The sequence below is a fragment of the Lissotriton vulgaris genome, chromosome 8 (genome assembly GCF_964263255.1).
Source record: "Lissotriton vulgaris chromosome 8, aLisVul1.2, whole genome shotgun sequence".
NCBI lineage: Eukaryota > Metazoa > Chordata > Amphibia > Caudata > Salamandridae > Lissotriton > Lissotriton vulgaris.
The window spans coordinates 61,207,828-61,233,078 of NC_141696.1; the positions used below are offsets into that span (position 1 = coordinate 61,207,828).

Consider the following 25,251-nt stretch of genomic DNA (forward strand, 5'->3'; position numbering starts at 1 on the left):
GGCTTCTGTGAAAAGGACATTTGCCCGCCGCTATCGCCCTGCACTGGCCGACCCAAATGTCCTCACTAACCCCCTACCCACGAGATCTTGGTGATCCAAGCTTCTACTTTCCAGGGACAGGGAATATTAGATGCTGGACTGTTGTGGTAAGAAACCTTCTTGCAGCCACCAACTGGCTGCCCAGGATCTGGAAGGGCTAGACTAGGAAGGTTTGGAGGCCGAGGCTGCAGCGGGGAGTGGTGGTATGAACTGACCTCTGGATGCCTGACCCACGTGGTCAGAACGAGCTGCACAGAGGTTGTTAAACTTGCGCGCTCTAGTGCCTGGCTGGTGTAGCTGAAAGCCCATTCTGTAACCACGAAAGGCAGGCAGGGGACATGTGACCATGGCTGTTTTTTCTTCAGCCAGCCTTTCATTGCGGTCAGTGAATACTGCATGCCTTTTGGGCCGTGATTCCCACTCCCTGTGGGAAATAGTTGCACAAGTGCTGCCACAGGTACAGCAGGATGGCCGGGCCATTCTCTCCCAAGGAGTATCAGGCAGGAGAGTTGCACAAACTTCGCCATTCACTGTGGTCTTGACACAACCAACTCTCTGTGCAGAACAATATAAAAGACAGTGGTTGTTCGACACCATGCATGGTTGAGGACTTCTGGCTTTTCAGGGGATGTCCAGGCCTCTCTTATGGACATGCCCTTTGATGGCACCCATCTCTCCGAAGACCAGGCAGACATGGAGCTAGAGTGCTTTAAAGACTCACGGGCTGCAGCCAAGTCCTTGGGCCTCTCAGTGGTCACATGTCTCCTGCCTGCATTTTGTGGTTACAGAAGGGGCTTTCAGCTGCACCAGCCATATCCCAGTCACTAGAGCGCGCAAGTTCAACAACCTCTGTGCAGCTCGTTCTGACCATGTGGTTCAGGCATCCAGAGGTTAGTTCATACCACCACTCCCCGCTGCAGCCTCGGCCTCCAAACCTTCCTAGTCTAGCCCTTCCAAATCATGGGCAGCCAGTTGGTGGCTGTAAGAAAGTGGCTCTATATATATACTGGGCCAAAGTAAGGTACAGTGTGTATAGAGTCCACAATCTCCAGAGGTTAAAAGTCAGGTCTGACCTTACTCTCTAAAGTGGTAGCTTGGTCGAGCATTAAGGCAGTACCAGAGGACAGTGTAAAGCATTTGTTGTACACAGTCAGCAAAAGGTTTCACACACTCAAGAGCTGAACTCCAGGCCAATTGTTTTTCTATTAGAAGATATAGTTGTTTTATTTTTAGAACCAACAGGTATCAAAATATACTTTTCTCAATATGAGTGACTTCAGGTAGTTACTTAGCAGAAAGGCAATACACTTGGTAAGCACAATAGTTAGTGGTTGCAATAGGCAACACAATTCTAAACACAATTTAACATTGAGCTCACTGGGTTTTTCTACATAAATGCAGTTGATTACTTTATAGATTACTTTTGTAACTCCAGGACTGGATCCTAGATTCAGTCTTGGGATTGAAGCTGAAAACAGTTTAGTAAAAACGTTTTGGTTATTGCAGTGATTTTTAAAGAATATAACTGTATTTGAAAAGTTCACACTTAGAAACTTTTCAGTGAAAATCCAGCAATGTTATCCTATGGGAGGAAATTCAGGTCACAGGTAAAGTACGTTCTTGTTACTTTTGTAATCCAGTACTGGGCTCTGTTATGTTATGTTATGTTATGTTATGTTATGTTAAATGGGACTTTTATAGCGCAACGGCTACTCCAAAGGAGTGTCCCGGCGCTTTTGTGCTCCAGACCAAAGAAAGAGCTGGAAAACATAACAGTAAAAAGAGCAGGGGCCTAAAGAGGGGGCAGATTATCCAGTGAACAGCCAGGTTTTTAAGTCTTTTCTGAAGGCAAGCAGGTTAGCGGTGTTTCGCAAGGACACCGGTAAGGAATTCCATAGCTGCGGAGCAAGAAAGCTAAAGGACCGGCCGCCTAGCCGAGCCCTTTTGATGCGTGGCACCCGAGCCAAAGCCAAAGCTTCTGACCTGAGGGATCGTACAGGTCGATAAAAGTCCAGCCTCCTCTGAAGATATTTGGCACCATTGCCATGCAAGGCCTTATGGGCGAGAGTCATGGCCTTGAAAAGTATCCTCTTCCGCACCGGAAGCCAGTGAAGGGATACGAGGAGATTGGAGGCACTGGTGCGGCGGTGCAGGCCAAAAATTGCACGAGCAGCAGCGTTCTGAGTAACCTGCAAACGCTGGAGGAGGTATTCAGGCAGACCCAGATATAGGACATTTGCATAGTCCAATCTGGACCCTATGAGTGCCTGAACAGTGATCCTCCGATGTTCCTCCGAGAGAAGGGGAAAGAACTTGCGCAACATTCTGAGTATCCCAAAGCATGTTCCCGTAAGAGTGGAAACCTGGGATTTGAGCGAGAGCTCGTTGTCAATTTTAACCCCCAGGTTCTTAGCCCACTTAGAGGACTGAGTGGGAGGGAACATGTCAGCAGGCCACCATCCCTGCCAATCTGGTTCTGATGGGCATCCGAAGAATAGTATTTCGGATTTGTCTGAGTTGCATTTGAGGCTGTTGTGTGAAAACCAGCTAAAGACAGCCCCAAGGCACTCGCAGATCCTTTCTCCATCGAACTCTTCGCTCTTACGACAGGTGAATAGAAGCTGGGTGTCTTCAGCATAAGAGACGATCCGGGCCCCGTAGGACTCCGCCAGTGTCGCCAGAGGGGTCATAAGGATGTTAAATAGAGTGGGGCTCAGTACAGAGCCCTGAGGCACTCCGACTCCCAATGGCGGCATCTCGGCGGACCCGGGTGGAACCCAGACCGTCTGCCGGCGGTTGGCCAGAAAGGAACGAAACCAGTTGAGCACCGTCCCCCCCTAGACCGATGTTATGAAGTCTAGTGAGGAGATCCTCGTGGGGGACGGTGTCAAACGCCGCCGACAGGTCTAACATGACTAACATCACCCTGCCTCCTGTGTCCAGCACCTCCTTCACGATCTCCGAGACTTCCAGGAGCGCCGTCTCGGTGCTTAAGTTGGAACGAAAGCCCGATTGGGAGTTATACTAGTTATACTAGGTCCAGCACTGGGATCTCTACCTAAGACAGGTAAGTAATTAAGTTTTAGTAGTTGGTACGATTTTTAAGGAATATTTGTACTTTGCAAAAATACACAGAAGAAATTTCACAGTAAAACAGTCAATGGATTCCTATGGAAGAAAATTCAGGTTACTGGTAAGTATGGTTATAATTACTTTTGTGGTTCAGTACTGGACTGAAAGGTACAGTACTGGCTTCTCTCCTGATCACAGGTGAGTAATTCGAAATTTGTCACTCGGCTGATTTTAGATGAATATTTAAAAGTTTCAAAACTTCACACTTAGAAGATTTTTCGAGTCAAACCAGTCAATGTTATCCTATGGAAGGAAAGTGAGTTATCGGTTTCCAGATGAGTACTCAACTGGTGACGTTAAGGTTCTGGGCATAGACTCTGGGGTCTCCCAGGGTCAGAAAGGTACAGCAGTTGCACCCTCAGCGGTACAGGGGCAGCCGGGTGCCGAGAGAGTAGGCCCAATGCAATCCAATGGAGGGTAGGGGAACTTCGGTTGGTGGCTGCAAGCAAGCAGGCCACGCGGCTGTGGGAGCTGAGCTCCGGGTCACTTACTCAGGGAAAGGGGGAAGTAGAGTAGGGTAATGGTTGCACTTCCAGTGGCACTCGGGTGGTTGGGTGCAGGGTGCTTTTGAGCGGTCGTGCGCTCAATGTTATCCAACGGGAAAGTTAAAAAGGGAACAAAGACTGCAGACTTGGGGACGGAGATTCTTCAGGTGTGACCACCACTTCGAGAGGTAAGTTGGGATCTTGGAGAAGAAATAGGTACCCCAAAGGAAGGCACAGGTAGCCGCAGGGCGCCGGCTGCAGGGGTCTCTTTTGGTGTCGGGAAATCTTACCCTCAGCTGGTCGCGGATGGAGGGGTCCCTGGTTCTGAAGCTGCAGGCGTCGTCCGGGTCTTCGAGGAGGGTCTTTGGGCACTGGACTTTGGGTCCCAGTCGCTGGGAGGACGTCCTCGCGGTCTTGGATCACTCAGGCACGGGCCGGGCTCGGCTGGTGCAGAGTGGGCTGGATTCGCTGTTCCTGGCTGGCACCAGGGGTATTGCTGTTGGAGCAGAGCCTCTGCTCATGGGAGTCCCAGTCTTTTTAGAGGGTCAAGGCAGGCAGGTCCTCCAGGTTTCCCAAGGTTGCTGTCTGCAGGAGTCGCCGGGATTTAGCAGGAGCAGGTTCCAGGATCGACAGGCTGGAAGGGCTGGGGCCAAGTCAGTTGGTGTAGTCCTGTTAGCAGCTGCACAGCGGGTCTTCTTCTTAATCTTCTTTCTTGTTTTCTTATCGAGATCTAAGGAAGGAAGGTTCAGGGTGCCCCTAAATACTACATTTAGGGGCGTTATAGGTAGGGCAAGAGCAGGGACCAATAAGTCCCTGTACTGCGGTGGGTACACCCCCTAGTCTTCTCCTCTCCTGTGGGAGGGGGACAGGAGCCTAGCTGTGATTGGGCAGGGCTCCCCATCTTCAAGATGGCCGGAGCCCAGGGTCGTGCTTCAGCTCGCCTTACCCACCTGAGGGGTGGGGTTGGCACAGGCTGGCACCCCCCCCCCTTCCTGACGTAGGGTTTCCCGCTAGTCTTCCCGCCAGAGTGGGGGTCAGAACTGGTGGGGGCCAGTTGCTGAGTACAGCAAGTGGTCTGGAGACACTCACAAAGACGGCATGCCTTTGAAGCTTCCCCCTGCCCATCCTGGGGGAGGAGACCTAGCACCTCGCCCAGGATGTGCATTGTTGCATGCCCCGGAGAGCAGGGGACTCTCCACCCAGCAGTCCAGCAACATGTCTGCTGTGTGGCAGCTAGGCAGCCTCTCAGACCAGATGTGGGCTGTAGGTTAGGTTTCAGGGGGCATCTCTAAGATGCCCTCTGGGGTATTTTACAATAAATCCCACATTGGCATCAGTGCAGGTTTAATGTGCTGAGAAGTTTGATATCAAACTTCTTAGTCTTCAGTAAAGCCATCATGGTGCTGTGGAGTTAATATTGACAACCTCCCAGCACCATATACTCTTAATGGCAGCACTGCACTTACAGTGCCCAGGAATGGCCCTGGGCACTGTAGGGGCACAGGGCTCATGCACCTGTGCCCACACCACTGGCATAAGGCACCCAGCTAGAGGGGTGACTGATGGATGCCATGGCAGTAAGCTTGTGGGCATGGCACACAGGGATGTGTGCCATGTCGAATCTTTGTTTAGTTCTGCACCTAGACACTCATCCTGCAAGGCAGTATGTGGGTGTCGGGGCACATGGCCCCCAAGGGTGGCACAATAAGTGCTGCAGCCCTTGGGGGTCTTCTCTGGTCGCCATGCCCTGGGTACCTAGGGTACCATATACTAGGGGTTGACAGGTGGCCAGAGATGCCAATTGGGTTTTAGTGTTAACACAGTTTTAGGAAAGGAACATAGGCCCTGGGCACCAGGTTGGCAGGAGCCCAGGGCACACTCAGTCAAAGCACATCAGCAATTCAGCAAAAAGTGGGGGCATACCAATGCAAGAAAGATGGCACTTTCTCACAGTGGCAGGATCAGCTATCCGCTACTTTCTGGTTCCAAAAAAAGACAGAGACCTTCGTCCTATCCAAGACCTACAAGACCTGAACTATTTCCTCAGAAAGAAAAAAATCAAGATACTCGCTCATCCTCCCGTCCTGTTTGCCCTGGACCCGGGAGACTTGATAAATTGGTGTTTCGCATAAGAGCCTCTTTCCTCCCAAAAGTTAGAACACCCAGTCCTTTAAATGGAAAAATTAATGCAGGTACTCGCCAAAAGAAGCGATGGACTTGGTGTGGGTTGGGACTAGGGGCAAAGCCAGGGTCGGGCTAGGTTTTCAACCTTTCCAAACTTTATATGCAAGATATCCAAGTGCAAAGTAAACAAATCGGAAGTATCTGTCCTATTGTTATGGCCCTAATAATAAGGATATGTTCAAAAACCGTCTCTGAGTTTTGCCATCAAAGCTTTGCATGCTGGAATTTTTAGAAACCCTTACGTATAATGAAAGGTGAACTAAGAGTCCCAGCATGCAAAAGCATTACCAGCTAAAATCTAGAATTGTCTGAAAGTCTAAAGCATTCCATGGAGCTGCCTGTCGCTTTTGGGTTAAACATGGTTTCCCATACAAAACAAGTGGTTTAAATGCACCAAACCCCCCAAAAATTGTGTTGCCTTTAAGTTGTTTGAGGGTAATTGTAAAATTGGCAGCATGGGCAGGCATTAACATTCAAGTAAAAATGCCCAATTTAAATTGCGGATGAACTAACATTTACAGTCATTTAAAACAATGGCATGCTAAAAAGCTGTACTGCCCTGAAGAATACGCCTCCACGCCCTCGTCCATTCGTTTTATGGTGGTCTCTCAACTCCTACTGGGCAGGATCAAAGAGTAAAAAAACACCCTGCTGCCCCACGCTGCTGGAAGAGTTTCAGAGAAGCAAGATTGCTGTGTCCTGATGACAAGAGCTGCTGTTCTTGGGCTCCTGTGCAGCACAGCTCAGGATTGCAGAATCTGAGCGAGTCGTATTGAAAGTGCTGCAGAGGCACGAGAAAATGAGGAGCCCCTCCTGTGTCTGGGCAAGTCCCCCATGAGTACCGGTACTCTCCTTGTCCTACAAGAAGTTGCGGTACTCTAGGGGCGAAAAGTAAAAAGTGCTGGTACTCTGTACGGTGAGTACCTGCCCATTTAAAACACTGATCACACCATTCCATGTGGGGCAATCTGCCACCTTGCCCACTCTCTATGCTCTTCCGCACCCCTCCAAGGAAGAAGACCGACTCCGTCTAGATCCAAAAAGCGCATTGTTGTTCTACCTTGACTGCACTAATGAGTTCTGGGTGGACGACCAACTCATTGTAGGGTACGTTGGAACGAAGTAAGGCCGTGCAGTGCAGAAGACTCCTCTCGCGCGATGGGTAGGTCTCTGCATCAAAATTTGCTATGCTCTGGCCAAAAAGCAGCCTCCTGAAGGCTTGTGGGCTCACTCCACCAGAGCTAAGGCTACTACCACGACGTTGCAACGTGGAATTCCAGTCTTCTACGTTTGTCAGGCAGCAACATGGGCATCCCTGCACACGTTTATCAAGCATTGCTGCCTGGACAGTCGGGTTCACATGTACGGCCTTTATGGCCGCTCTGTCCAGCGTGAACTCCTGGTCTAACTTGTCCGCAGTCCTTCCTCTTGGGATGGTATTGCTTAGGTATCTATTCAAAGTTAAGTATCTGCAGCTTGATGTCTATCGGATGGACAAGTCACTTACCTTTGGTAACGCCTTCTATGGTAAAGACCTGATCTAGCCACAGATTCCTTACCAACCCACCCATCCTCCTCACATTGCAGTCATGTTTATAGGGCTAGGGCTGTTCCGTTTCAGGGCCCTAACTTTTCAGTACACACCTCTTGTCTGCTCACTTCATGGCTCTGCATCTGGCGTGGAAAATAATCAAAAGTAAGTGACGTAAGTGCGCCGGGGTTGCACCTATGTAGGTAACACGGATGTCACTATCGACGCAGGCGACTTCTTCAATGCCACGTGGAGTCGACCGAAGCCACCTACCAGTGCGCCGGGGTATGCTCGAAGAAAAATCTTGCGATCCAGTCTGATGCCTGGGAAATTCAAAGGTAAGGAACCTGAGGCTAGATCATGTCTCTACCAGATAAGGCATTGCTGAAGGTAAGTAACTTGTCCTAGCATTATTTGAGGGTACTCTATAGGTACCATTGCAGTTTTCCACAGTCTATAGAATGTGTACATTAACGCTTCTTAGTTCATAAAGATGATTTCATCATGAGCTATAATTTGTTTTCTTTATGCCTAGTGCTTTGCTGTCTGCTCTCTTGGATGGGTGGAGATGACCGAGGAGGAGCTGGCTCCAGGAAGGAGCAGTGTTGCAGTGAACAATTGCATTCGCCAGCTGTCTTACCACAAGCAGAATCTTCAGGATCCCGTAGGTGGCTGGGGGGAGGTGAGACTATGTGATCACATACCGCATCTTGGACCTAAACCAAGCGCATGTCTGATCTATCCCAATCGCCCTTTACTGTGTGACTTTGTAGGTTCTAATCTGCTCCCTGTTGTGAGTAGGGAAGTCTGCAACAAAATAACCGAGTGAAGTAGGCAGTGCCAAGTTGCCTTCATTCCATCCTGTTAAGCCACAAAACTCCTTCTGTCCTCTCACCCCTCATAGTAGTACCATTCACTTGTGAAACCCACGTATATTCCTTAAGTAATTCTGTGTTATACTAGGGCCTCATTGATGGTGGGGGGGAAGTGGAGCATGATGGAAAATGAGACTGCCCTTGCCAGGCTCTTTGGGGATGGTGCATCGATGAGCCTCTTTACCTTGCTTCTTTAGCAGCCCCTCCTCCTTAGCCACCCTCTTGCTGCAGCCTAACACTGTCCCTTAATGCCTGTTGGCATTCATCAGCTTCTGTCACAACTTGCTGTTAAAATCCCCTCTAACTCAACCCCATCATTGATAACAAGTTAGCCCTGTCTCTGCTCCTCGTCTTGCACTTTCATTCTGCAGCCGCCTGTACACGAACAATCGGGTCAATGTCTGTGTCTTAGAAGTAAATAATGGAGAGAGTCACAGTACTACATTTCAAGGGTACAAAGTGTGAAACAGTAATGGACAAAATGTGCCCCATTCTGTGTGTTTTAGTACTGCTCAGCTGAGCGCTGCCTTGGGAACACTAAGTATTTATCTGCATTATAACACCACTTGAGAGAACAGCTCTAAATTTGTATTTCTGAAGATGATTTTTTTCTCTAGCTGTCAGTTTTCCAGATTGAATTTCATACACATTTACGCCATATTGTAGAGTATATGTACACATCCTTTTATTAAGAAGGTTTGTTTTGAATAGAATTTTTCTCATCTCAGTCTTCCAACAGTAGCTGTACCTCTACATCCCCTCCTCTTCACCCACTTTAGATTAAATTGTTGATCTTACTTGTCGAAGTCCAAATAATTTAGTCAGGAATTTCCTTTTTGAAGAGGATTCTTCAATTGGAGAACAGTTTTTCCACCCTATGTAGCTAGTTGGATGTATTTTTTATTAGGTCTCTTGGGTGTACGATCTACCTCAAACCCTCATCTCTCATGGTCAGTCACCATCCGGGGAATGAAAATAAAAAAACTTGTGCTTTTTAAGCCTTACTCCAAATATGGCCTAAGAAATGTGGCCAATTAAATAATGTGTCATCCATGAATTATACTCATAACAGAATATAGACAATGCTGTGGTTTGTGGATCCTTTTCTCTAGAACATTGATGGGAAATGTTCATGAAGTCAAGTGTTGCAGCAGAAAGTCTGTCGAGCATCACAAACTCAAATGACGCAGCAGTGAAGCAAGGGTCCCTCACACAACATATTCTTCATTGTGACAGTAACATTTTGGGCAATCGTTTCAAGGCCTTCACAAAACAAAGAAATGTAGTAATTAGCCAAATTAAATCAAATAACTTACTGCATTATGCAATTTAAAGGACTAGAAAATGGTTAGTTGGTAATGTATATGGAGTGGAAGATTTCTAGAGGGTGATGGCATTTATGAAGGTAGGTTGTGGTGTATTGGTGTGTAGTATATTGAGCGGTGAATTTGATAATACATCTGGATTTTTAGGAGTGTAGTGGTGTATAGTTGTTTACTTATTCGGCAACTTCAGATTATTCAAAACGCTGCTTGCCCGATTGATCCTTACACTCCCTCCCCGGCGCTCTATCTCAAATCATTTGCATCAGCTTCACTGCCTACAGATCAATAGAAGGATCCTGTTTTAGGCCCTCACTTTTGCTTTCAAGATTTCCAACTCTCGAGAACCTCTCAATCTTAGGCGCCAGTTCAAACTATCCTCCTAGGTGCGAGCCTTTAGTTCTAACAACCGTAAGATGTTTCAAACTCCTCATATTGGTAAATCCAGAAGTGGTGGTTGTTCCTTTGCCTACCTGGCAGCTAGGCTGTGGAAGGACTTATCCCTGGCCTTGAGAAGTTGTCCATCTGAAATGGATTTCAGGAAAAAGCTTAAAACGCTTTTTTTGACTCTGCGATAACCTTCTCCCAAGCCAATTTCTGCCTTTGAACTAAGTTGACATTTTTTCGCTAGTGCCGGACACCTTTTTAGGTATCTGTGCGCTTTACAAATGTATTGTATAGTTGCATCTAAGTAGGCATGTGGTGGTCTGCAGTAGTATAATTTTCAATGTATGCCATAGAGTAGGTGCATGTTGGCTAAAAGCGATGTTCTACAAAAAGTATTCTAAAGTGAAGCATATTAGTTTTTTATACTTCTGCTTTTGAAAGAGTACTGAGGACTATTTGCCCACTGCAGTGGTTAATACACTTATGTATTAATCTGAAAATGATGTGCTAGTTTACAAAACAAAACTAAATGCTAGAAAATAACAATTTATACCACTGGTTATTCAATGGCAGGTTTTTATTGCATCCCTTGGAAACATTACCTGCTTATGTCTAAATTATCCTCAACTAGTATATGGTTCTGTCTTCAGTGTCACAGTGCTGTTTAGTTTCATCCAAGGTGCAGCTTGGTTACAGCAGATAGGCCCTCAAAACCTCACATTCAATTCATGGTCAGGTCGCTAGACACGAACAAAGTACTTCAGATGGCGTCTTGAGAACGGTGTATAATACTCTAGCAGTGGCCTTTTGAGCAGAACAAATCCTGTTTGTGATACCTCCCAAATGGACATTACACACCAAGTGTGGCATTCAGAATTGTGCTCAGTACTCTCGGTGTAGCCTTTAGAATGGGTCACAATACTCCAAATGTAGCCCCATCTGATGGATAAAGGTCCCCAAATGAGACCTCCTTAGAAGGAGACAGTTCTCCAGGTGAGATCTCCATATTTGGGCACGCAGCTGAATTGAAGTCTTCGTCACTCTGCTGCATGTGAGGACACCACAGTGGGACACAATACGCCGGATTGATACTTCTAGACTTAGACACTATGCTCTCAGGGTCACTCTTTAAACGTACCTGCACATGGTTTACCATGCTCACCATTATCCATATGCTTCCTGGAACTTTACCCTCTCCTGTGGACTGATACCAGCTGCACGCACTTAAAGATCAAGGAATGCGTCCTTCTTTGGAGTGTAAGGTGAAACCAGGGGACAAGGTATGGCTTTCTCCCTTCGCTGAGGCACTAGATTGCCAGCACTCCTACATGGTCTTACTTCCAATCTGACTTAATAGATCGAAGTGAAGTAGCTTGCGTTTATTAGCTCCTTGGTGTGGCAATAAGAAAGCCCACAAACATGAGGGGTGATTGTTAACAGCCAGGGACGACTCTAGCGATTCACACTCCCTTGTACAGTCCCGAAGAGGCTGGAAATTGATTGGGTGAAATGTGCCAACTAAATAAAGAGAGGAGTCCACAGAGATAATTAAGAAAGACAATTGATGCATGTACTGCTGGCCTAATGTGATTGGATGTCCAGTATGCGAATACTAGGCGATGTTGATAAAGAAGTCAAAGTGGACTACCTTGTGACAGATCTGGCGGGAAATATGCATTGGGCCATCTATTATTGAGATACACATACAAGAACAGTGTGACTGTGGTTATAAGGACATTTCAATGGGATTTAAAATAAGCATTCATGAACTTGCAGGTTAATTTGAAATCCGTTTTGTCAAATAAATCATTGATATATAGCAACACTGAGGGAGATGTCTGGATGGAAAGTATTTTGTGGATTTGTTGCGCGCAAACTAATCATCCCTGAAAGGATCTCACAGCGCTATACAGGAGAATGGTCAAGAGAATGTGAGTTTAAAAGAGCCAGGTCTTCAACAATTTTTTTTAATTGATTAGTTCCCTGCAGGTCCTGAGGTTTTGTGGGAGCGTATTCCAGTGATTAGTTGCCAGGTAGGAGAAGGCTCTACCTCCAATACGTACCTTCTGTATTTTCTGGGTACACAGAAGATTGGAGTTACTAGATCTCAGTTGTCGGGCTGGCCGATACCATCTGATTTTATTCCTAAGGTAGGCTGAGCCCTTTCCCTGTAGCGATCTGAAGGCTACACAGAGCATCTTGAAAATAGCTCTCTTCCTCACTGGGAGCCAGTGTAGCTGGTGCAGCAGAGGGGCTGCTGGAGTTCTTGCCGGTTTGTTGAGGGCAAGCCGGGCCGCGGTATTCTGCACTACCTGGAGTCGAGATAAAAGATCTTCCCTTGCTCCTACCAGCAAAGAGTTTCCATAGTCCAGCCGACTGACCAGGAGTGACTGGATGAGGGTCTTCCTTGCTGACAAAGGGATCCACAGGAAGACCTTCCTAAGCATTCTCATGGTGCCGAAACAGGCACCTGAGACTGTCTTGACCTGTTCCTCCATGGATAGTTTATCTATCTTGATGCCCAAATTCTTCGCACAGCTCCTGGGTGCGGGGGCATCGCCCAGTTCAGTGGGCCATCATTCTGGGGACCAGATGTCATCTGCCTTCCCAAACAGCAGTATTTCAGTTTTGGATGAGTTGAGCTGTAAAAGGTTCCTCCTCATCCATGTCGCAATGCTGGACATGCAGCTTCTGAACCTTGATTGGGTGGAGATAACATCCTCCCCAATCGGGACGATTAGCTGCGTATCGTCCGCATATGAGAGAGTTTGAAAACCATGGCCCCTGATGATCTCGGCCAGTGGGGTTACATATACATTAAACAGGGTCGGACTGAGCACAGATCCCTGTGGTACGCCCTTATCTACCTTGGCATAAGTGATACAAACGTATCTAGCTGGATACTCTGGGTACGCCCTGAGAAGAAGCTTTAAATCCACTTGAGGGCCCTTCCCTGTCGAGGAGGACTAGGATTACTAGGGTTCCGCTATCCAGGGACATCCTTATGGTATCCGTCACCTCCAACAGTGCAGCCTCGGTGCTATGGGATACACGAAATCCAGATTGGGAGGGGTCCAAAAGGTTGTGCTGTTCCAAGTAATTGGAAAGCTGTTGGTTCACCAGAGTTTCCAAGACCTTCGAGCAGCAGGGGAGAAGAGAGATTGGCCTATAGTTCTGTAGGGCATTCGGGTCTGCTGACACCTTTTTCAGGAGTGGCTTTACCCGCGCACTCTTCCATTCATTGGGAAAGACCGCCGCCTCCAATGAGATGTTATATATCTTAACAAGAGCCTCAGCCAAGACCGTGCTGAGAGTTGCCATAATGGCTGGAGGCGCCAGATCTAATGGCGAACCTGATTTTACACGGCTTAATAGGGGCTCTACTTGCTCTCTGGTTACCTTGGTAAAGGTGTCCAGCCCATAGGGCAAGGCCGGTTCTTGTGGTCGGTTTCCAGATAGATATTCCTCCTCTGGGTCGTCTAATATCGATGCAAAGGACTGGTAAATCAGATCGATTTTGCTGGTAAAATACCTGGCTAGATCTTCACACCGATCCTGAGTGGGGGGAGGGGCTTCCTTACCAGCTTTTGGGTTAGTAAGTTCCTTCAGGATCCTATAAAGTTCCCAGGAGAAATTATCCGCCTCCGCTATGTGGACACCCAGATGTCCTTCTTGCTGTATTACAGCTGTTTAGGTAGGCTCTGTGTGATGTCCGGTATGCTAATTTATCTGACATCTCCTTAGTTTTCCTCCACCTCCTCTCTAGGGCCCTACATAGATATTTTTCCATGCTAAGGGTGTCTGAATACCAAGGGGCGGGGGCTGCCCGCTCCTGTGTTGTGGCTCTTTTCAAAGGGGCTATGATGTCTAAGGCTCCCTGAATTGCTCCAACTAGTCCCTCCCATGCAGAATTAGGATCTAAAGTATGTTTGTCAAATGTATTGACAAAATATGGCAATGTCCAATAATAATTAATGTATTATTGTAGACCAAAGAGCTCATATCTATCCCACTACAGTTACTGTTGTTGCTCCTCTATGTACTGCCTAAAGCTCAAAGCACCCCCTTGGGATAAACGTTTCTCCCTTTGTTTGACACTACCCCATTGGGGTTCCATTCAACTTTCATATCCATATCCATAGTTCCTTCTATAGAAATCAGGGAAAAGTTTTGAAATCACTGAATGATGTCTTAGATAGTATAGTGGCTATCGTTTTTAATGTATGCTGGTGACTATGGAAACAGAAGAATTGTCACTGCTCTCTGTTGAAGCAAACTACTTAACAAGGGGAGGTTTTAATTTTTAGAAAGCAGCCTAGGCTCCTCACACCTTTAATTAAATGAACATGGGCTGGACACCATGAAATACACACCAGTGCCCCACATATTGATCTCAACTGCTTTCACATTCCAGCCTGTGCACACCTTAATCACACACTCCTTCTCTGAGCGTGTTTTGGGATTGTGGCTTGGTTCCAGAGGTTGTATTGCACCACTCAGAAGACAGCAGTACTGTTTTCACCCTACCCCACTCTGGCATCTCATCTTCAAATGTGGTTGCTAGGGTTGGATACTTTAGAATTCGGTTCTGACCTGTAGTCTGTGTCCCTGGTACAAGTTGCCTGGGCTTCACACATACAGCCTGATAAAAAGCCCTCCTGTCTGCCCCTATACAGTTCCCAGAGTACCACTAGCCCTAGAGGGAGAGCCAGAGGGTATGGCTTTGTAGCTGATCCTGGGCAATCCCTTTGGTACCTGAGAACGAAATTTGTTCAGATGTCATTTTAAAGGATGGACTAGTTGAACATACCTCCTCTCAAGTTGCCTCCTTTAGGAGTACGCTGCATTATTGCAGTGTTTTACATAGCTTTGTTTGCGCCTCAAATCTGCTTCACCTGCTCAGTGTTATCCTGTGGATGAATTCAAACCTTTACTGCTCTTGCCTTGGCCGGATCCCACTTCCCCAAGGGCTTCCTTCATCACCCCTGCCTGATCCTTCTTTTGATTATGGTCATGCCACCTTGTTCTGTTGTTATTCATGGTCCTATTGTAGGTTCAGGTCCGTTCTAGGTCCTTTCCTGGATAGCCTTGAACCCCATTTTTTGAAGGCGACACAAAAAACTTTAAGGAGGCGTGCTTCGTACTGGGACTACGCTCGGCACTTACAGACAAGAAACAATTCCTCCCTGGATATATAATTTGAAAGTACAAGGTTTATTTAACTGCATCCCAGGAAAATCCAACAATGCGAGAGCCTAAAGAATCCCCAGAAAAGCCATACACCACCTTATAACTAGTTGTAACTCCCGTTCTGGTCCAAGTTGGGCCATCCTTGATTACAGTAACCAAAGAAAATCATCAGACAGAACATGTTAGAAATGGGATCCCCGGCTGGCCAGGGCTTGCGCCGAAGTCAGTCAGAGACCACCACTCCTAAGTCAGGGCAGGGGAGTTACACGCCAAGATAACCCCTGCTCACCCTCTAGGTAATGTGGCGCGAGCAGCAAGGCTAAACTTGAAGGCGATGTGAGTTAAGTATTTGCGCACGCACCCCAGCAACAACACCCAAGGCCCACCACAAAGGAAACTCCACACAAGGTTGTATATAAAAATAGCCTTTGTATTACACCAAAACACATTAGATAAAAACACACAATTTACATTGTGCCAACAGGCACAGGCAGAATTTACAGGGGATATGTACAAGACAGGGCCACCCGGACCACTGTCAGGAATCAGCACTTTTAGAACTTAGAACTAGGTAGAATTAGCACTTAGAACATAGAATAATAATCACTGTAGCACAAAATAGAACATAAAGCACACAACCAGTAACTACTGGTAAAGGTTAAGTACCACCTATGCAATCCTAACCACCTTAGGAACAGGTCACGCAGGGAACTAGGACCTCACTAGCACCACCTGTACTAGCAAGAACAACCATCTAAGTATCACAAGCACATAACACATAATGCAGAACATGCATTCAGAGGTGTAAGGAACAAGGCACATGATGCATAAACAACACCTTCAGAGGTGCAGGGAAGGAAAACACATGATGCCTAAAAACATTCAGAGGTGTATCAAAGAACACATTTGCGCAAAAATCACCTTAGCAAGTAAATCACAAGTTGTGCAAAACTCACTTTAGTCACCACCTGTGACTGTCCATAGGCCAACTGGCCTTGTGGGGGCTAGGCCGCCCTGTGTCCTAGTGTCAGGGGCCTAAACGTGGCAGCTGCCCACGAAGTGCTGGGCAGCTGGAAGTCTCCTTTGGGTTCCTAGAAGGAACAATAGCGCAAAAACGATGTGGGAGCCTAGCAGGCTCTGAAACAATTTACTGGGCCCTCAGGAGCCTCTCCTAGGCTCTTAATTCAAAGAAATGGCGCCGCGAGCCCCTCGGGCTCTGAAAACAAATGCGGGGCCTGCCTTGAGCCTCTCGGGGCTCTACGTAAAGAAAACTGCCCCTGTGATGCTAGAGCCTCGTGGGCTCTCAAGAAGAATGTGCCCCGCCGTTGGAGTCCCCCTCCTGGGCACTCGGGAATGGAAGATGCCCCCAAGAGCCTCGTGGGCTCTCTACACAAATGGGACACCTTGAGCCCCTCGGGGCTCTGAGCCAACTGCAGCGCCCTGGGGAGCCTCTCAGGCTCCAAAGAAATGATGCCCCGTCACTGGCTGAGCCCCCCTTACAATGGCCCCCAGAGCGACCCCCTGGCCCGTTCACACTCACCGGGCTTGGTTGCGGGGAGGCTCCGACGTCGCGGCGGCTCGTGGGCTGCGGGGCTCGTCTTCAGCCTCCTGGCTGCACTCCGGGGCTCTCCCTCGGTCCCGGCACCGCTCTCCTCCTGTCCCGAGGCCCCGTCTACAACCGGGCGAGCCGCGAGCACTTCCGGGTCGTGCTGCTGAGGGCAGCCAGTAGCAGCGCGGCCCTGGGGACGTGGAGGCAGCACTTCCGGGTCGCACTAGGCAGCGGCCCGGCAACAATTTCAATGCCCCTGGGCTGTGGCGGTGATTCTCGAGGGGCAATGCGGGGTGGGCATTGGCTGGTTAAAAATAAACAATATATCGAGGTGGGCACTCGATCTGGCCAAAAACAGCGCAAGGTCCCTGGCGGGGTGGGCACCTGCCAGGGGACGTTAAAATCAGCGTGGGCAGCCGCAAAAGGAGAAGTAAAGCGCTCCCAACGCTGGGGTGAAGGCACAGCGCTCCCAAGCGCTATAAGACAAATACAGCGCTCCCAGGCGCTATAAGCCCAACAAGATTCCAGCAAAGTTCCTAGGTAGGCAGGGGGGCAAGGCTGGCCACAGAGCCAGCTCACTGGGTCTCCAGGCAGGGAGACAATCAAAGTGGCGGTTCTCCTGCCCAGCAACAGCAGCAGCCCCCTCAGGATCCTGGAAGAGAACAGATTGTAAGGGGACACAGCCCCTTCTTATACTACTAAATCCTTTGTCTGTAGGTGCAGGGTGGGGGAGAAACCAGTCGCAGCTGGTTTTGGAGCACCCTTAATGGCTTAACCACCCCTTTCATTCACTGGCAGGGCTAGGGTCATTAGACGCACCACAGGGGGCGGAGCCAGCATTGTGTGGGGAAAGCCCAGCCGTATTCAGGAACCAGGTGCAGCCCCTCCCTCACATCAGCATGCTAATCTCCACACTCACCACTGGACAGACCCATCATGACTCATGGAGCCTGGCATCCCAGCCAGCTCCTGCCAATCACACGCCAGCACCTTTACAGCACACACACAGTCATGTATAGAAGTGGCACTTCCCCACTAGACACATACATGCCGCACATACCATTGCGCAGCATTCACTCTCACGAGTTCGCACATACCAAACTCGAGCATGCACACCTCACGCATCAGGAACTACCAGGGACACAGACATTCCCCATGCATTCCTATGGGAGGGCAGGCCAACCTAACTCCACGCACTTTCCATTGGGACACAGTGAAAGTGCGCAGAAACCAAAAATATCCATCACCAATTCACATTCAACAAGCAAAAAGTTTAGGGGTGAGCCTGCCAGAAGGGCAGAGTCCAACACAACCTCCTTCCAGCCGAAACGCAGGGGAGACCAGTCACCACTGTGATGACTTCCCTGCTTGGGGCGATAGAACACGGACGCGGGCCTGCAACTGCAGGGACACCCTCCTGTTCTACGCCACAGTGAACCCATGGGATTCCTTCTCAAAACACTGTCTGGACCAACTGGGCTACTACCCCACTGGTACTCCCGAGCTGTCCGCGGCCAGGACCAGGCCCCGGGCCACCCAGGTGCCACAGGTCCTTGCCTATTCGCAGCGCTGGGGGTAGTAACCCATGGATCATTGTAGCCATTCTCCACTCTTCCTGTCTGCAAGACAGGACCAGACTGCCACTGGTTCTCCAGCCTAGGGTCTACAACCTCAGGCAGACCAGGAGTCTCAAGGAAGGCTCTCCTCCCCCTACCTCTTCTCCTAAGCTTCCTCCTCCTCCTGCGAGGGGTAGCCTTACAACGCCACTCCAACCTAGGGTTTAACCCCTCAGGTTGCACCGGGATCAGAGGTGGGCTCTCCCACCCTCTGCACCCCCTTCCAGAGGTCTGCCCTCTCCCAACTGGAGAGGTTCCCCTGGAAGGTGAACCGGTCAGGAAGCTAATTACAGTCGTCCAACCCTTCAAGTCAGGCTGATCCTGAACCTGGCCTCCCACCCTCTGGTCTAAAACCTTTGGTGGAACAATTGCCTGCCACTCCAGGACTTCTGGGGATTCACACACCATCCCCCCTGAGGCTAACAAATGACACATATGTTGTGTGACTGTCTGTCTGGCGCAGTTCTCCCGTCCCCTGTCCACCTGACAGTGCGCGGAGATCCCCCAGACCAGAAGTGGCGCCACCCGGGTCCCCCCAAGAAGATCTAGCCCCACTGGCTAGTCCCTGGTCCACTGGTGCATCCACTGGGAAACTCATCCCCCAATAACTCCTCACTTCAGACTTCTGTGCACTCCCTCCTGGAGTAGCACTGCCGGACACTGGAACCCCTGGCGCTCTAGTTACAGGTGCTCCAGGTTCCCTAGACACTAGGAGATCTTCCTCAAATGGACTAACAGGACAGCCTAGGTCCCCAACCTGGTGTTCCCTCAAGAAACCATCCAAGTCCTGAGGGAGGGCTTCGGGCGTCTGAGGACCCCCGGTCTCCCTCTCACTCCTGCTCCACTGAACCAGGCAGTGAGCCCCTACACCCTCCTCGCTATCCTGGGACCTAGCTGGGCTACACTGAGCCTCTTACACCACGCTGGGCTGGAAGATACCTGAACCACTACTTTTGGAGTCACTCCCTAATGACTCTAGAGAACCACTGGCACTCTCCCAGCGGTCTGCTTGACTTGCAAGCTCCCAAGGATCCATCGTTTCACACCTCAACAAGTGCTGGCGCAACCCCGGCCAGCAACGACTGAGCATTTGCTCCTTGAGAATAAAATCAAACAGTTTGTCAAAATCAGGTCCCGTGGGAACCTCTAACCACTCAATCAATGGACACTGACAGTCCCCTGCAAACTCCCCCCAAGACTGGTGAGACAGTTTCCTACTGTCCCTGAACTTCAACCTATACTCCTCTTCTGGGGAAACAGGTACCATACTCTCTGAACTGGGAGTGGGACTTCTTGCACTAATGCCTATATAGCTGCCACCACTGGACTCAACCCGCCCTGGGGAGTCCAGAAAATTAAAACTGCGCGCAGGGGATAGTCCACCCTCCAGAGCTACTCTGCCTCTGGTGGAGGCCCTCTCAGCCTCCTCTATCCTTTCCTGCGCTAAGACCCTCTCAATCTCTAACTGTTGCTTTCTAACGCCCAGCTGTGCCATAGCCTGGGCATGTTCTAACCTGAGCTTTTCTAAAACCAGCTGGTGCTCCCTTTCTCTCCTCCTATCTTCCAACTCCTCTGGGGACAGGGAAAGGGATGAGGCGCTGCCTTCTACGCTGGACCCAGCAAGGGACTCCCTACCTATGGGGTCTTCACTCTCTACTGGCATCCAGGTACTGACATCTTCTCCCTCCTCTTCTGAATCTTCAGGGCTCCCCACAGACCCATCACCCTCCTGGTGTGAGGCCCGGGCCCTTTCCTCACTGCGCTCAAGATCCCTTTGTTCCTTACACCATTGGACCAGGTAGTTCCTAAGTTTGTACTTAGTATCTGACCCATCCACCCCTATGTCTCTCTCTACAGAACCTTTCCAACTCCTGCATATTGTACCAAATTAGATCACCGAGATCAAAAACAGGCTCCATCTTGGCAGGACGTTCTGAGATACAAGATTACATAGGGAACCTAGGGGTCTGAGCTTAACACAGGAGTACACAATTCACAAAGGTATTCAGCAAGCTCTCTATTCTAGAGAAATCACACTCACTTGTCTAGTGCCACACACCATTCATCCACACACAACCCTCCCCTCAGACTGGTAAGGCAGTTTCTACCACCCCTGATTCCTCAACAAGACCACATGTGACACAGGTACCAAACTCTGGGCGCAGGGCGGGGGAACAAAATGTACTGGACACAATTAAACAATGATACCTTCAGGAGAAGAAATATGGAGCTTCAAAAAAACAATAATCCCCAAAATGTGGTTATCTAAAATGCAGAGTTTTGTAGTGCGGCCTGTTGCCACTGTGGTACAACGCAAACACAAATCCGGATCCCAACGCTGCCAGCCAATGTTAGAAATGGGATCCCCGGCTGGCCAGGGCTTGCACCAAAGTCAGTCAGGGACCACCACTCCTAAGTCAGGGCAAGGGAGTTACACGCCAAGATAACCCCTGCTCACCCTCTAGGTAACGTGGCGCGAGCAGCAAGGCTAAACTTGGGGGCGATGTGAGTTAAGTATTTGCGCACCCACCCCAGCAACAACACCCAAGGCCCACCACAAAGGAAACTCCACACAAGGTTGTATATAAAAATAGCCTTTGTATTACACCAAAACACATTAGATAAAAACACACACTTTATAATGTGCCAACAGGCACGGGCAGATTTTACAGGGGATATGTACAAGACAGGGCCACCCGGACCACTGTCAGGAATCAGCACTTTTAGAACTTAGAACTAGGTAGAATTAGCACTTAGAACATAGAATAATAATCACTGTAGCACAAAATAGAACATAAAGCACACAACCAGTAACTACTGGTAAAGGTTAAGTACCACCTACGCAATCCTAACCACCTTAGGAACAGGTCACGCAGGGAACTAGGACCTCACTAGCACCACCTGTACTAGCAAGAACAACCACCTAAGTATCACAAGCACATAACACATAAGGCAGAACATGCATTCAGAGGTGTAAGGAACAAGGCACATGATGCATAAACAACACATTCAGAGGTGCAGTGAAGGAAAACACATGATGCCTAAAAACATTCAGAGGTGTATCAAAGAAGACATTTGCGCAAAAACACCTTAGCAAGTAAATCACAAGTTGCGCAAAACTCACTTTAGTCACCACCTGTGACTGTCTATAGACCAACTGGCCTTGTGGGGGCTAGGCTGCCCTGTGTCCCAGTGTCAGGGGCCTAAACGTGGCAGCTGCCCACGAAGTGCTGGGCAGCTGGAAGTCTCCTTTGGGTTCCTAGAAGGAACAATAGCGCAAAAACTATGTAGGAGCCTAGCAGGCTCTGAAACAATTTACTGGGCCCTCAGGAGCCTCTCCTAGGCTCTTAATTCAAAGAAATGGCGCCACGAGCCCCTCGGGCTCTGAAAACAAATGCGGGGCCTGCCTTGAGCCTCTCGGGGCTCTACGTAAAGAAAACTGCCCCCGTGATGCTAGAGCCTCGTGGGCTCTCAAGAAGAATGTGCCTCGCCGTTTGAGCCCCCCTCCTGGGGACTCTGGAATCGAAGATGCCCCCAAGAGCCTCGTGGGCTCTCTACACAAATGGGACGCCTTGAGCCCCTCGGGGCTCTGAGCCAACTGCGGTGCCTTGAGGAGCCTCCCAGGCTCCAAAGAAATGATGCCCCCGTCACTGGCGGAGTCCCCCTCGGGGACTCAGACTCACAATGGCCCCCGGAGCGTCCCCCTGGCCCGTTCACACTCACCGGGCTTGGCTGCGGGGAGGCTCCGACGTTGCGGCGGCTCGTGGGCTGCGGGGCTCGTCTTCAGCCTCCTGGCTGCACTCCGGGGCTCTCCCTCGGTCCCGGGAGCCCCGTGAAGGCCGGTGCCGCTCTCCTCCTGTCCCGAGGCCCCGCCTACAACCAGGCGAGCCGCGGGCACTTCCGGGTCGCGCTGCTGATGGCAGCCAGTAGCAGCGCGGCCCTGGGGACGTGGAGGCGGCACTTCGGGTCACACTAGGCAGCGGCCCAGCAACTATTTCAATGCCCCTGGGCTGCGGCGGTGATTCTCGAGGGGCAATGCCGGGTGGGCACCGGCTGGGTAAAAATAAACAATAAATCGAGGTGGGCACTCGATCTGGCCAAAAACAGCGCAAGGTCCCTGGCGGGGTGGGCACCTGCCAGGGAACGTTAAAATCGGCGTGGGCAGCCGCAAAAAGGAGAAGTAAAGCGCTCCCAAGCGCTATAATACAAATACAGCGCTCCCAGGCGCTATAAGCCCAACAAGATTCCAGCAAAGTTCCTAGGTAGGCAGGGGGGCACGGCTGGGCACAGAGCTAGCTCACTGGGTCTCCAGGCAGGGAGACAATCCAAGTGGCGGTCCTCCTGCCCAGCAACAGCAGCAGCCCCCTCAGGATCCTGGAAGAGAACCGATTGTAAGGGGACACTGCCCCTTCTTATACTACTAAATCATTTGTCTGTAGGTGCAGGGTGGGGGAGAAACCAGTCGCAGCTGGTTTTGGAGCACCCTTGATGGCTCAACCACCCCTTTCATTCACTGGCAGGGCTAGGGTCATTAGACGCACCACAGGGGGCGGAGCCAGCATTGTGTGGGGAAAACCCAGCCCCATTCAGGAACCAGGTGCAGCCCCTCCCTCATATCAGCATGCTAATCTCCACACTCCCCACCGGGCAGACCCATCATGACTCATGGAGCCTGGCATCCCAGCCAGCTCCAGCCAATCACACGCCAGAACCTTTACAGAACACACAGTCATGTCTAGAAGTGGCATTTCCCCACTAGACACATACACGCCGCACATACCATTGCGCAGCATTCACTCTCACGAGTTCGCACATACCAAACTCGAGCATGCACACCTCACGCATCAGGAACTACCAGGGACACAGACATTCCCCATGCATTCCTATGGGAGGGCAGGCCAACCTAACTCCACGCACTTTCCATTGGGACACAGTGAAAGTGCGCAGAAACCAAAAATCACCATCAACAATTCACATTCAACAAGCAAAAAGTTTAGGGGTGAACCTGCCTGAAGGGCTAAGTCCAACAAAACATATATATGGAGAACCCCCAGTTTTTATGTATGCATCTGTCGGCCCTGATGAAGGTGGTAAAATCTAATTTCCACTGAAACGTACGTAGGCCATCTACAAACACCGGAGAACTCCACCAAGTAGGACCATCAAAATAAGGATTAACAACCATAAATACATACGGGATTGTCACCATGTAAATAGGACATACATTGTTATGTAGAGTCCTCATATCTCAGTTGTTTGATGCTTTTTAACAATTATGGAGAGTGTGTGTGCATGAGAAGAATGAATGGCGAGATAGTTTTTGAATAAGTGGACAATGCTGATATTGTTTAGTTTTTGATTATTGTTCTATGGGGGTACATGATTCTTTGTATAAAAGCTTTTTTGACTGTTGAAGTAATTAATTGTAATTTACTGTTATTTTTTAATAACAAAAAAATATAAAAAATACCAAAAAGATCTTTTGAACTCATGAAAAATTAAATTGAAAGGATGAATAGAATAGAAGTCTAATGAAAATCTATTGTTTATTGATAATTAGATATGTGTGCAGTATCATTGCTAAATAGACATTGAGTTACACCGATTGGATAAATTAGAAAGGTCAGTTCAGAGGTTTCTTAGTATATTTAGTATGTTCTTCTCCCCCCCTCCTCTAGACCTAAAAGTATGTTGGGGGTACCTTAGATTAGTTATACCCTTCTAGAACTATTTCATAAAAGAGACCTCAAGATTTTAATTTGGACTGCTTTCTGCCAGAGGGGCTCTACTTATGGAAAATAATAGTACACAGATGAACAAACATTTTGGTACACGCTTTTCCACAGTGCACAGTGCATTACCTAGTTATGTTTCAGGGCACTCTGAACACTGGTCTGTGTTTCAGAGTTTACTTCGATCAACTCAGGTGTTCTCTACTTTGCATTGGGCAAAGTGAATCTTGAAGGACGATGAAATGATTTAAACACAGAAGATTTGTGATGCAAAATGCAGGGTTCTGGATTACTGGAATGTAAATTTAGAATTAAGCATTGCTTCTGTTTGACTGACTTGGGGCACTGTTCAGAACATCCCTGCCAAGGCTCCTCCATTCTCATGCAGCCTTCATTCAACCCAACTACCAATCATCATTGAGTGCAATACACACAGATACCGATGCTGTATAAAGTGTGCTGTATGGTGTCTTACTATAGCCCTGTTGGCAATGCAAACAGTTACCCAGAGTTTTGGTCCTCTCTAGATTTCTAGAAAGTTGCTGATTCAGCTATTTTTGCAAGTGCTTTGGAGAGACGAAGAAGTAAGCGCTACCTGGTGGCGTACCTGCCTTACAGAGTCAGATCGCAGCCGTTCAGCTCCAAGAGCGATACTTGTCTTTGGGACTTGTTCACCATTACTCGCAGGGTGCAGCAGTCCATAAGATACTTTGTGTGAGTCTAGCATGCCTCCGCTTCAATTCCCCCTTCAGGTTATCACGGTCTTCACAGTCTAGTCACATAGCAACAGTAAGTGGATGACAATAAGCGTTAGTGGCTTGCCCTCACAGATGGCCTCTGCCCAGAGTACTGATGATTGCAATTGTGGTGAGTTAAGTGAGTCATGGGTAGGATTTAGATCCGCTCAACACTCCCTCTGTATTTAGAAATGTTCCACCTTACCCTCCCAGAGTCTGGGAGTAGATTATGGAGGTGCTGACCTGTACAGGTGCATCATTTGCTCCAGGCTTTCAGTAGTGTTTCCCTTTCAGAACAGATTCCCCATAGTATGTGTAATTCTCTTATGAAGAGTCTTATAGTAAACTGGTGAAGAGTTCAACTGTCCTTGCTGTCCAGAGCTGTATATAGGCAGCCACTGTAGGCAGAGCCCTATTTATTTATTTATTTAAAGAGTTTTATATAGCGCTGGCTAGACCCTTAGGTATCGGA

General features: G+C 48.9%; 1 protein-coding gene across 5 annotated transcripts in view; it reads left to right on the plus strand.

The window, feature by feature from the left end:
• The window catches only part of APBB1 (amyloid beta precursor protein binding family B member 1), a 465,162-nt gene that overhangs the window by 321,321 nt on the left and 118,590 nt on the right, over positions 1–25,251 (plus strand). For 3 of the 5 annotated variants that reach the window (XM_086933711.1, XM_086933715.1, XM_086933713.1), the window contains one exon: positions 7,907–8,053. In XM_086933711.1, the coding sequence (XP_086789837.1) occupies positions 7,907–8,053 (147 nt within the window). The remainder of the gene's footprint in view (positions 1–7,906; positions 8,054–25,251) is intronic. The other 2 variants (XM_086933712.1, XM_086933714.1) reach the window with 1 other exon arrangement.